The 12,882-nt window shown below is 36.0% G+C and overlaps 1 protein-coding gene across 5 annotated transcripts in view; it reads left to right on the top strand.

Moving 5' to 3' along the window:
- The window catches only part of p120ctn (adherens junction protein p120), a 58,463-nt gene extending 46,836 nt beyond the window's left edge, over positions 1 to 11,627 (top strand). For 3 of the 5 annotated variants that reach the window (XM_089710221.1, XM_089710223.1, XM_089710222.1), the window contains exons 11-20: positions 2,451 to 2,610; positions 3,163 to 3,352; positions 3,965 to 4,056; positions 4,278 to 4,465; positions 4,808 to 4,949; positions 5,377 to 5,549; positions 5,923 to 6,088; positions 6,475 to 6,603; positions 8,002 to 8,135; positions 8,890 to 11,627. In XM_089710221.1, the coding sequence (XP_089566347.1) occupies positions 2,451 to 2,610; positions 3,163 to 3,352; positions 3,965 to 4,056; positions 4,278 to 4,465; positions 4,808 to 4,949; positions 5,377 to 5,549; positions 5,923 to 6,088; positions 6,475 to 6,603; positions 8,002 to 8,135; positions 8,890 to 9,015 (1,500 nt within the window). In that variant the 3' untranslated portion in view covers positions 9,016 to 11,627. The remainder of the gene's footprint in view (positions 1 to 2,450; positions 2,611 to 3,162; positions 3,353 to 3,964; positions 4,057 to 4,277; positions 4,466 to 4,807; positions 4,950 to 5,376; positions 5,550 to 5,922; positions 6,089 to 6,474; positions 6,604 to 8,001; positions 8,136 to 8,889) is intronic. The other 2 variants (XM_089710224.1, XM_089710226.1) reach the window with 2 other exon arrangements.
- Positions 11,628 to 12,882: the final 1,255 nt, after the last annotated feature.

The following is a 12,882-nucleotide window of genomic DNA, read 5'->3' as shown; positions in this document are numbered from 1 at the left end:
AAACCTGGTTTATAAAAAAATACTGTCTGAAAGGCCATTTAATGCAGATTATAAAAACATTAACATGTAATATATATTTTTCCATTGTCAATGTAAAATTAATTATAGAAAGTATAGTAACGCTCGTTAGCGCAGCATAGGGGACGGCTAATAGACCCGAAAAATAAGCGATACTAACATACAAAAACCAGCCAAGTGCAAGTCTGACTTGTTCATCGAGTGTTTCGTACTTATTTGTCCCATACTATGTTAACTTGTCTGGTGGAACCTCGTTAACTGATACACACACACTTTCGTCTTTATAATATTAGTGTGATTTTAAATCATCTTTAAATTATAAATGAAGTCAGGTAACATTGTTAAAAATAAAGATATATAATAATAGAACGTTTTTGTATTAATAATAATGACAACCACCTCCACAATTACATAATTCGGTACATTTGAGCTGGCATATTCAATCCGGAACTACAAGATTTCACGTACCAACATCTTATCAATTCAAAGCTTCTCTTTTCTTTTTATTACAGATGGGCAAGGAATATTTTGATTTTTTTAGGCCCCCAAATATATACACTATACAGCCTGTAAAACTGCCCTTGAGGTGTGTTGTTTAAGGGCAGCTTCTGTGGGAGGCAAATTTTCGATCTGCCTATCTGTGTTTGTTTAAAATTTGTTTGCAACTCTCATTTACTGTCACAGCGGGGTAAGATGTGAAAAACAAACATGTACTTATAATTCTTATAAAAAAATATAAGTTCTGGATAAGAGCATCTTTAAATTAATATTGTGACCATCCTTACGCTGTCATGCATTGTAATAACAAACTTTTCAATTTCACTGTCTGTATATTTGCCACTGTAAAGTGTTTCAAATCCTCGTGTGACATTCGGATATGTATTCCATACCTTAAATGCATGTGTACCTATAGTTCTTTTAGACCTTCTAGCTTTGGAACACACGATATAGTAGTAGTAGCCAAATTAGTGTTAATAAGAATTATTGTTTATAAGAACAGTCGAAAGATATGGCTAGTACAAAATATCGTGTGTTCCAAAGCTAGAAGGTCTAAAAGAACTATAGGTACACATGCATTTAAGGTATGGAATACATATCCGAATGTCACACGAGGATTTGAAACACTTTACAGTGGCAAATATACAGACAGTGAAATTGAAAAGTTTGTTATTACAATGCATGACAGCGTAAGGATGGTCACAATATTAATTTAAAGATGCTCTTATCCAGAACTTATATTTTTTTATAAGAATTATAAGTACATGTTTGTTTTTCACATCTTACCCCGCTGTGACAGTAAATGAGAGTTGCAAACAAATTTTAAACAAACACAGATAGGCAGATCGAAAATTTGCCTCCCACAGAAGCTGCCCTTAAACAACACACCTCAAGGGCAGTTTTACAGGCTGTATAGTGTATATATTTGGCGGCCTAAAAAAATCAAAATATTCCTTGCCCATCTGTAATAAAAAGAAAAGAGAAGCTTTGAATTGATAAGATGTTGGTACGTGAAATCTTGTAGTTCCGGATTGAATATGCCAGCTCAAATGTACCGAATTATGTAATTGTGGAGGTGGTTGTCATTATTATTAATACAAAAACGTTCTATTATTATATATCTTTATTTTTAACAATGTTACCTGACTTCATTTATAATTTAAAGATGATTTAAAATCACACTAATATTATAAAGACGAAAGTGTGTGTGTATCAGTTAACGAGGTTCCACCAGACAAGTTAACATAGTATGGGACAAATAAGTACGAAACACTCGATGAACAAGTCAGACTTGCACTTGGCTGGTTTTTGTATGTTAGTATCGCTTATTTTTCGGGTCTATTAGCCGTCCCCTATGCTGCGCTAACGAGCGTTACTATACTTTCTATAATTAATTTTACATTGACAATGGAAAAATATATATTACATGTTAATGTTTTTATAATCTGCATTAAATGGCCTTTCAGACAGTATTTTTTTATAAACCAGGTTTAATACAAAAATATGAAAATATACTGGTTTGTTTGGATTTTGCCACTACCAAAAGTTCATTATTTTAAGGATTGTGACATATTTTGCTAGGGAAACCTAAAAAACTGGTATGGGGAATGAATCAGGCATCATCTAGTTACCTGAAAACGATACCAAACTCGACTCAAAGGTCCAAATGGCTCCGCCAGAATTTATTTTCGGAGCGCCGGGCGCTCTTTTCTATAACCCCCCCTCCCTCCTTTCTGCAGGGGAGTAAAGACTGGCTACCGGGCGATTTGGGCTTAGGTGGACGAGTACAACATTCGTACCAAATGGCATTGCTTTACTCAAAAATGTATACCTTTCCATACAAGCATGCCCATAAGAAAACGGACTACCTTAAACAAACAATAGCACATGTTGTATCATTACATTACATTAGCAATATAACTTTTCATTTACAGGTTAAAGAATTAGTAACAGGAGTGATATGGAATATGTCATCGTGCGAGGATCTCAAGCAGTCGATAATTGATGACGCGGCGCAAGTGATAGTGAACAAAGTGATCATACCGCACTCTGGATGGCATCCAACCAACCCGGGGGACACGTATTGGTCTACGGGTATGTTTGAATGAAAGTATATTTTTTGTGTATAAAATATCAGTACCTAAAAAAATTTGCAACCTTTGTATTTATAAAGAACATTTAAAAATGAGCTGTTAGTGTTCAATGTTAATGTTGAATTTTTATTTAAATCGTCGTTTAAATATTATTTGAATTTATATTATATTTTTAATTAATTGTCCACAAAACAGAATGTAAAATAATAAATACCAGAGTTACAATAATAAAATCAAATTCAATAATCTGCATTGCGTTTGTATGACATTCCGTCAGTTTTGAAGCTAAAATGTTAGAAATTTTCGAAAAATTCGATCACCAAGCGAGATTCGAAATTGTGTCTTTTGCCTTACCGGGTGATGCCTGACTGCTCCGTCATTCGTAATCTCGCCAGAGCAATCGAATTTATTCCGTTCTTTTGGTTTGATGTGTCTAAGGGACATCTAAAATGTGTACAAAATCGGTCTTTATATGTTTCTATTATAATATATTGTGTTGTAGTGTTCCGCAATCGATGTAATACAATTTACATTCAAATATATTTTGTCGCAGTGTTCCGCAACGCATCGGGCGTGTTGCGTAACGCGTCATCAGCGGGCGAGTACGCGCGGCGGCGGCTGCGCTCGCTGGGCGGGCTGGCGGAGGCGCTGCTGCACGCGGTGCGCGCCGCGCTCAGCGCCAACGCGATCGGCACCAAGATCGTCGAGAACTGCGTGTGCGTGCTGCGCAACCTGTCCTACCGGTCAGTGTGTACACATACACATACATATACACACATGTACACACACACACGCAACGCACGCGTTTGCGGGCTAGCATAAAATAATAGAGTACGGCTGCGTGCTGTGCACATACCGCTGCGCAAACATACACACTTATTATGTACATAATATACTTGTAAATTATATACATAATATATTTGTAATGTAATGTACAATGTACATATATACACACGGACACTTGGAGCGTGCACATACGCGTTCTGAACACATACTCGCCCACACGCACATGTACATATGCACAAGCACACGTGTAGCGTGCACATACGTGTTCGTGTGGGAAAGCACGCATAAACTGCGTCTGCGTATTGCGTAACCGATGAATGTGAAAAATAGACACGTATGTAATAATGTACGCATACACAAAAACATTTGCGTGCAGACAAACATCAGACACAGCCACACGAATGCGGTAACTCACACACGTGTGATTTAACATGACAAATCATTTATGTTTAATTAATTTTGAAAGGGATTACAAAAATATGTAATTTGTTTGCAATAACTCAAGTATCTAAAAATCCTACCGATAGACCCACCTAGATACCTAAATATTATATATTTTTTAATTCTAGGTGTCAAGAGATAGAAGATCCACTGTACGACACGAGAGCACCGCCCACACAGTCCACGGGACAGGCGCGGATACAGGCGAGCGCTTCCAAAGGTATATAAAACTTATGAGAAGCATAAAATACGTTGATTTAACAAATAATACTTTTCACGCTTATCTTTGAAAATCCTAGTTATTAACTTATTGGAATAATTACAAAAAATAAATGTGAAAAGCACTATAAATTCAACCTAATACAATGTGTATAAAATATCTAAAGTAACACAGATACATTTTAATTGAAATAACAGCAATATGATTTCGTTGTATATAAGTTTGTTTCACCCTAGGCGAGAATTTAGGATGTTTCGGCGGCAGTAAGAAGAAGAAAGAGGGCTCCTCGTCCAACTCTACGAGTCCACTCGGCAAAAATGATTCGGATACACAGCCTATAGAGACGGGGACTAATTCACAGTTGGGGTACAGTGTACCGAAGGGAACTGAAATGCTATGGTCGCCTGAGGTTTGTTAAATATAATTTTCCTATGAAAAATAAGTTTTAATTTTCAAATAAGGTTATAAATCGTGTATTGAATTGTTACATGTTTGATAAATATTGTTTTCATCGCTTAAACTTAACATAATTGAAAAAATATTTGAAATTCAATATAATTATGTAATAATATTATTGTTTTGAGTGTCATAATAATCCAAAATATGATTCATAAGTTCTTGTAAAAGTGTGAATGAATAAAAAAGTTCTGGCGTTGACTTTGAGAATATATGAATATCATGTGTTTTTATATGCCAAATCAGATATTACAATTAATTCGGTTCTTTTTTTTAACCTAATCTATTTCTACAGGTGGTACCTTTATACATGGCGTTGTTACAAACGTGTTCGAATCCGGAGACGCTAGAAGCGGCGGCCGGCGCGTTACAGAACTTAGCAGCTTGTTATTGGCAACCCTCTATCGATATACGGGCCGCTGTTAGGAAAGAGAAAGGTATATAATACCATTGGATACGTATTTTTTATTTATTTGTTTCTGAATAAATACAATTGTGCTAAACGTGTGCGTGACAAATCTAGCCACCGCGCAATGGCCTAACAAGTTTGACTTTAGTCATGCAAATGAAATTGGACCTAATATTATAAATATTGCATTTGCACTGTCGCTCATCTTATATAGAACCTTATCTTAATACTGAAAGGGCTTAATTTATATTGTCTTCTTTTTGATTATCTTTATAAGATTTGCTGCAGATACTGTCATTTGACATTAAACTTTAATCAAATACTGTTATGGCTTAATTTTTATTCGTACAAACGTCGTACTAGTGTTACGTTCTAAAGAACTTTCTTTAGCACTTTCTTTCTTTTTTTTATTTACTGTCATTGTCAATAGATTTAATTATGTCCCCCGTCCCCAGGTCTACCGATCCTCGTGGAACTGCTCCGCATGGAAGTAGACCGCGTGGTGTGCGCGGTGGCGACTGCGCTGCGCAACCTCGCCATCGACCAGCGGAACAAGGAGCTCATCGGCAAGTACGCGATGCGCGATCTCGTGCAGAAGCTGCCCAGTGGCAACCAGCAGCACGATCAGGTGTGTGCGTAGCTTAAGTCGAGAGTGTGGACGTAGCTTAAGTGGAGAGTGTGAACATAGTGCAAGTGGAGTATGTGAGTGCTGCTTTATGAGTAAAGTGCATAAAGTGATGTATGGATTATGACTTTTTATAGTGTATAGATTTATAGTGTTTGTGAACATAGTTTAAGTGGTGATGTAAGTGTTGCACTAAGACTAATGTGCGTAACACATTAAATAGGCATGTATTTTTATAGTGTATTGATTTTTAATATTTTTGTAATTTTTAAGGTGTTATTACAATTTGATGAAGCAAATATCACTGTGTCAAATGATTTTGAAATTTCGAATTTTTTAATTTCGGTTATTTTTATAATTTGTTATGCGGTTACAGGGCACGTCGGACGACACGATAGCCGCGGTGCTGGCAACACTGAATGAGGTGATCAAGAAGAGCGCCGAGTTCTCGCGCTCGCTGCTCGAAGCCGGCGGCGTGGAGCGGCTGCTGGCGCTCACCAAGCAGCGCCACCGCCACACGCCGCGCGTGCTCAAGTTCGCGGGTGAGTACACGCCACGTGACGTTACGCCACGCCACGCCACGTGACGCCACGCCACGTGAGGACACGACACGGCTCGTGACGCCATGCCACGCCACGCCACGCCACGTCACGCCACATACAAACAGACAAAATTTTAAAAAACTATATTTTTGGCTTCGAAATCGATAGTAGATCACGCCTCAAGTATTCTTTTAAAAAACATGCAATGTACAATTTTAATTTTCTTACGATTTTATTATATGTATAGATTTTATTACATGTAGAGACGAATGATATCTCCAAACGTTGCAGGTCAAAGTGTGTATAAATGATTCACATTGAAATGTTGCAGGTCAAGTGCTAATGACGATGTGTATAAAATAATTATTCGTATTGAAATGTCGCAGGTCAAGTGCTAATGACGATGTGGTCGCACGCGGAGCTGCGTGAAGTGTACCGCAAGCACGGGTGGCGCGAACCGGACTTTTTGACGCCCGCACGGGCCGCACAGCCAGCACGGTCTTCTAGTGCTAGTGGTAAATATTCATTTATATTATTATGGATTTTATATGAAAAAAATGTTATAATATATGTGTTGTAAAGAGAAAATGATGTGTGAGTGGAGGGTAGTTGTGTGGATGTAGTGTGTATGTGGTATTTTTATGCGATAAGGCTTGGATTTGTTCTCATATAAAATAAATCATACATTAAAAGTGTCAACACTAAAATACTTAGTGCGTTGTGCAAGTGCTACGCACTAATACTAAAAAATAGCAAGAAATACTAACACAAAAAACAAATAATTTGGAAAATCCAAAAGTGCACGCCTCATAATTTTTTTTAATAAATATTTATTAATTATTATTTTTGTTTATTTAATAACAATTAAACCACATCGAATCAGACCCTGAAAAATGAAAGGGTTCTATTCCTGAGCATACTCCAGCGTAAGAGAAAAAAAAGACTCGATTAGTAAAGTATTTCGGTCGCTATCGTGTTAACAAGAAAAAGGATCCGCACATACAGACACACGGACGTCCAAGACAGAACTTTTTTAAACTGTTTTTTAACTAGTTTAAATAACAAAAATGACATCAAAAATATCATGAACGTTAAAAATAGTGTTATTTCTTAATATGTGTGTGTATGTATTATCTTACAAGTGCAATGTATGATACATAAAGACATTTTAAGTTTGAAAAATCAGATGTTTTGCGCGAAGTGACAGTAGTACCCACCTCAACGCTTCGCTTATGAGGCGTGCAATAAGGTTCAAATTTCATTTAAAAATTTCCATTGTAAAATCACACTAAATTTGTATGAAAATAGAACTAGCCTTTCTCTCCCTTTCTAAACAATATTTAACATAAAAATGTGCACGTGTTAATCATTACCTGAAAAGTTAAAAAAAGTCAAATACCGCAAAAAATATCCTATTTGTAACATTGTCAATGTCCACCCACTTAACACATTGTAAGTACACAGAACTAAATCTCATTTAACATTGAATGACTGCCTAACTGGATGTGTATGTAAATAACTGTATTGTTTACGTCTGTCCGACCTTGCTATTGTGTACAAATGTGTATATGCGTACTCGCCGCTGCCACGTGGATCTTACGCTTTGTTAACGATATTGAGTCATGCTATTGTTATGTAATCGATATAGGAACTTGTTTGGAGATATGAAATTTTTCGAAATATTTTTTTTAGTCATATACTCGATTTTGGGGGTAAGTGTGGAATGAAAAAATAATATTAAAGAGGTTTTCGTTGTTTAGGGGGAGGATAAAAAAAAAAAAAACAATTTTCTAATATCAGTTTATTCCATTAACATTTTAACGATCATTTGGAGCTTTTGGTACGCAAAATTGACACGTATCACGTAAAGCGTAAGAGCCACAATGGCGTGTACATATTCACCGGCGCTACAGGTCAGGGCACGCCGTCGTCGAACACGAGCGGCGCACCGCACTCGCCGAGCAACGCGAACAGCACGCTCAGCCGGCCCATGGCCTCTACGGGCGGCACGCGCTACGAGGACCGCACCATACGCAGGCATCGAGAGGTAACCGTGACCGTAGTAGCGACCAACCGTAGCAGTGACCAACCGTAGCAGTGTCCAACCGTAGCAGTGACCAACCGTAGCAGTGTCCAACCGTAGCAGTGTCCAACCGTAGCAGTGACAAAACTAGCACATGAGTAAGAAACAACGCGAACAGCACGCTCAGCCGGCCCATGGCCTCTACGGGGGGCACACGCTACGAGGACCGCATTATACGCAGGCATCGAGAGGTAACCGTAACCGTGACCGTGACCGTGACGTGATCGTGACCGTGACGTGATCGTGATCATGACCAAACTGGGTCTACAGCCGTTAACAGCAACGCGAACAGCACGTTCGGCCAGCGCGTGGCCGCACTACGTAACTACATTGGCTCTTAGATTGCAGTATACACAGAGCTACAGTTAGGTAACTACATATTATTTTAACTACTACTCCCAAGCTGTGATGGACACAACAATCAAATAATAAGATGGTAAATCTGGCAAGTATTGTATTCATAAAAACTTATCGTCCGCTTATGCATCAATGTTCTTGGTAACGGTCACATGTTCATTTGTGCACCTCACGTTAAATGTACAAAATCAAAATCCATTGATAATAAATAACAATAACAAAGAACATGATAATTTTCTATCGTGTCTCGTGTAAAGCATTTTTTCCCATTTGTAATATAATTAAATATAACAATAAATTTCTGACCAAAACGTTTGTAAATTATGTTGTTATCTAAACTTTTATGTTTGACGTATTCCAGAACGATGACATGCCAACAATGGACGTGAACAACTACTCGGAAGGGCTCGGCATGGGCAACCCCAACGGGCGGCCAATGAACTTGCAAGGTGTGCAAGCGCAGATGCCACCTCCGAACACACGTTGAATTGCTCCATGTCACATTTTTTTGTTGATTTTCTCTTCACAATGCAAGGAGAATGGATGGCAACACCTTGGAAGTTATTGTGTGACGTTCTGTTCGCTCGCGTATTCGTCACGTGCTGTTCTTACTCTGTGACATTCGTCCTAACTCGACTCTGACCTAGCAATGAACAATTGCTGAAAAATGGATTCGTTTTCGATACACAGCGGTTCCATTTTCACAATCACGTGGTTGTTTCGTTCCCTCAATACACCAATTACGATAAATTTAACAAATAATCGATAAGTAACTCATGGAAACTTTTGATATTTAAATAATTTACGAATTAGGATTGTTACAGTAATCTATGCATTTATATTCGCGATTAAATACGTGTTAATGTAAGATAAATATGATATAATCATTAAATAATGAATTACCATTTACAGTGCTAATATTTAATGATGACAAATTGTTTATATGGATTTTATTTAAAACGATGACACACTAGATAAGTAAAAATACGTCAGTTTTTAAGGTATTTAAATCATTCGATCATTAGTCGGTTATGAATTGTTTTTGTAATGTCAATTCCCCTTGTAATATATTCGTGCCATTATTGATGTTTGAAAAGGGGCTTCGTAGGCGTTGTCTGATTGTGAATAAATCATTTTATTAATTTACATTGTTCATTATTAACTCCCCTTGAGTTTTGTCGCGAGTTTTTATTTCTATTCATATGTGTATCATGTGACTCAAAGTAATTTTATTTGAAATTGAAACCCTTTTCACGACATTACATTTATAGATACGCAGACGTATCAGTTTTAAAGCATTTTTTCAATCAGCTTGCTAGCCGCAGCTAGGAACATAAGTTGTCAACTTAAATTACTTAAACATGATAGTAATAACTGTGAAAAGTATATTAATTCACTTGGAAAAAGGCATATGAATTGGATAATCGCGAAATACATATTGATTCCAGAGATCCGACTCGAAGGACCATAACCGTAGTTGATGTATATGTACCCAATTTTTTTCAAGTGAATGAATATATTTTAACAAGAGAAAGCGTCATAGTGGAATACTGTTATGATAAAACCCTAATAATACATACAGTTTTAAATTAAACAATGTCTGTAATTAAAGTGAGAGTCTTACGAAAGTACTAAACGGTTTTTATATAACATTTTGTATTCATTCCATAAAGAAAGTGTTTGTCCCGGAGTTAATGATATTCGTTAGTTTAAGAATATGTCGAATTGCTTTAGTTTGTCGATTTTTTTGCCCCAGAGTTTTGCCATTTGTTCACAGTAAAGAATAACAAAAAACAAAAAAAAAAAAAACATGCAAAAGATGTTTGGTCCTTTAAAAGATTGTGGTGACACAGAACTTAGCGGGATGCTGATTTTTTGGTCATCGATTAATAAGTCTGACTTTAAGTAGGAAAAAATAGAGGCAAATATTTCATCATAATGAGACGATTACATTTTTACCGCACGATCTTATTATTTAAGATATCCGCGCAACGTGCAACTTAAATTAATTTTCCCTCCGTCTTTTAGATTATTAGTGATAATTATTTATTTTTTATTAACAAATTATAATTTGTTATATTTGATTTCGAGGTTCGTTAGTTGTGAGTAATGTAACGTTTGATATTAGGTAATATTAGTTGGCTAAATACATTGGTCACACGTTTTGAAGCTATTGTATGCACAAGTATAGAGCATTTACATGTCCGCGTCGCTTCGACTGAACTGGTACAAAACTACCCTCATCCAGTGCATTATAATTTAAGTAAATAAGTTTGTATGATAATTTTATTGTAAACGAATACAAACGATTGTAGGTACAACAGTTGAATGCTTGCCAGGGCGACGTCGCTTCTATGAAGCGCTTATAAATTCCACATATTATATTTTTATTTGCGTAGGAGTAAGAGAAGTTTATTTAATCATTTATTATCTATTTATGGTTTCCAGTTGTGAGAGTTTTAGATAAATTTAGACGTTAGAGTATTGTTTTTATTGTATTTTTATCGATAAATAATGTAATGTGAATTTATGTACCACAGTCGTGTAAGTCCTGTATAGATTACTTTTTTACTATGTACATTTATTCCTGTCTCTCTTCCGATATAGGCTGAGTGATAATGGGCTTCATTGCATTCCATGAACGCAAGTTTCAATGCCTCAATATCGTTTGGTTATTGAAGACAAACCTACACACATAACTAATAATGTTATTTATATACATGAAGCCCATTTTCGCTGAATTATACAGATCTCTTTTAAAATTTAATCTAATCTACGACTTGGTATCACGGTATTATTGGGAATGTAACTTAGAGTTACGTAACGTTTTATATTATATCGGTGTCTATGGTATGTGATAGCCATAGATATGGAGTTGTTGCAACAGTAATACTCGATTATTTATATTTTATTTAAAGAAAAGATTATGGGAATTATTTAACAAATGTATTCTTCATTTGTCGTTGCGACATCGTAGTTGTAATAAAATAGTTTTGTCTTACGTCATGTTGTATGTAGTTTATTAGAGAATATTCTTCGTGCGTAAATAAATTATATTATATCTGTACTTCACAAAAATTAAAGAATGATTTTTTATTATTTTATTCTTTTTATTTTCCTTTTAGTTTTCCTTTTTTAGTGGTTATTTGAAGTTTTCGATTGTTTTGTGGGTATTTTTATAAAATGTCTCAAGCTTCTTTTTTTTTCAACTATTTTTTGGTCAATGTACGCACATTTAGATAGTATGTACAAGCACGACTACTAGATGGGTTGTCCTTGTGGTGTTTATATGATTTATTTGTAATAATAACGGGCCTATATGATATAGGTATTTGTTTTAGCTCAGAATTTTCTAAATAATTAAATGGATTTGCATGTAAGACTCGGTAACTATAAGACTCAAATGTTTTTATGACTTATACATTTCTCTTCTGTTAGGTAGTCGGCTGTTCTGTTGTTTTCTTAGTGAAATATTTGAAAGATGTTTTACTTGATACCATTTTCTACATTAAATCTTTTCAACGTTACATGTAAAAATTAAAAGGGTCTTTTTACAAATGGCAACATTGTTAAAACTCAACGTACGATTAAATGTAGAAACTGGCATGGCATGTATGAACATCGTTAGTTAATTCCATAGTTTTAATGCAATAGGCCGAATTTGATTATGTTCAACCATTGGAGAGACCCTTTCGGTGTGAATGTGTGGACGTTTGAGATGTTTGTCGGAGTGAAATGCCGGTCCATAGCAAGAATTGAATGTTATCGGAACATAAGTCGGGACAAAAATCAATCACTGGATTGATGGCAATAATCTCTCATCTCTCATCAACCACAGCCACCGGTGACCAGCGATAGTCACTTGACACTCACTACAGAAGTGTCAAATATATGAAAAAATGTGTCAAGTGGCTGTCAGCCACCTGTGGCTGTGGTCGGTGTCCCGTTTGCGCTAAGCTTAAATTGTAATATGGCAGTGCTCACACACACTAAACGAATTGTAATAAATTAACATGAATTTTAAGCAAAATCCTAACCTTTCCGTCTTAATAACGATAGTCTGAATCTCTATCAAATTAGTTGATGTAGTTAGACACTTCTCATCATTACATATGAATGATTGAACGAATGAAGAATACAGAATTTTACTTATTATTTGTAGATGAGTCAAAATGTGGCTACACCATTTTTTATTTTAGTAGCTCGCTATAAGGTGTTGGTACATATGGGTGTATAACAGTGCAGTTAGTTTTATTACCATTCGAATGATTTTACAATTAAAAATATCACGGCAATAAATCATTTTCCCAAATGTACTAGCGCCTTAAACTTTTCTGCCTTTTTGTTTTGTAGA

Source organism: Colias philodice, chromosome 24 (assembly GCF_061535455.1).
Source record: "Colias philodice isolate Cphi_HAF_F1 chromosome 24, ilColPhil1 Martin Lab GWU primary, whole genome shotgun sequence".
Classification (NCBI taxonomy): Eukaryota; Metazoa; Arthropoda; class Insecta; order Lepidoptera; family Pieridae; genus Colias; species Colias philodice.
Note: the sequence above shows the minus strand (reverse complement) of the source record. Positions and strands in the feature narration are given on the sequence as shown.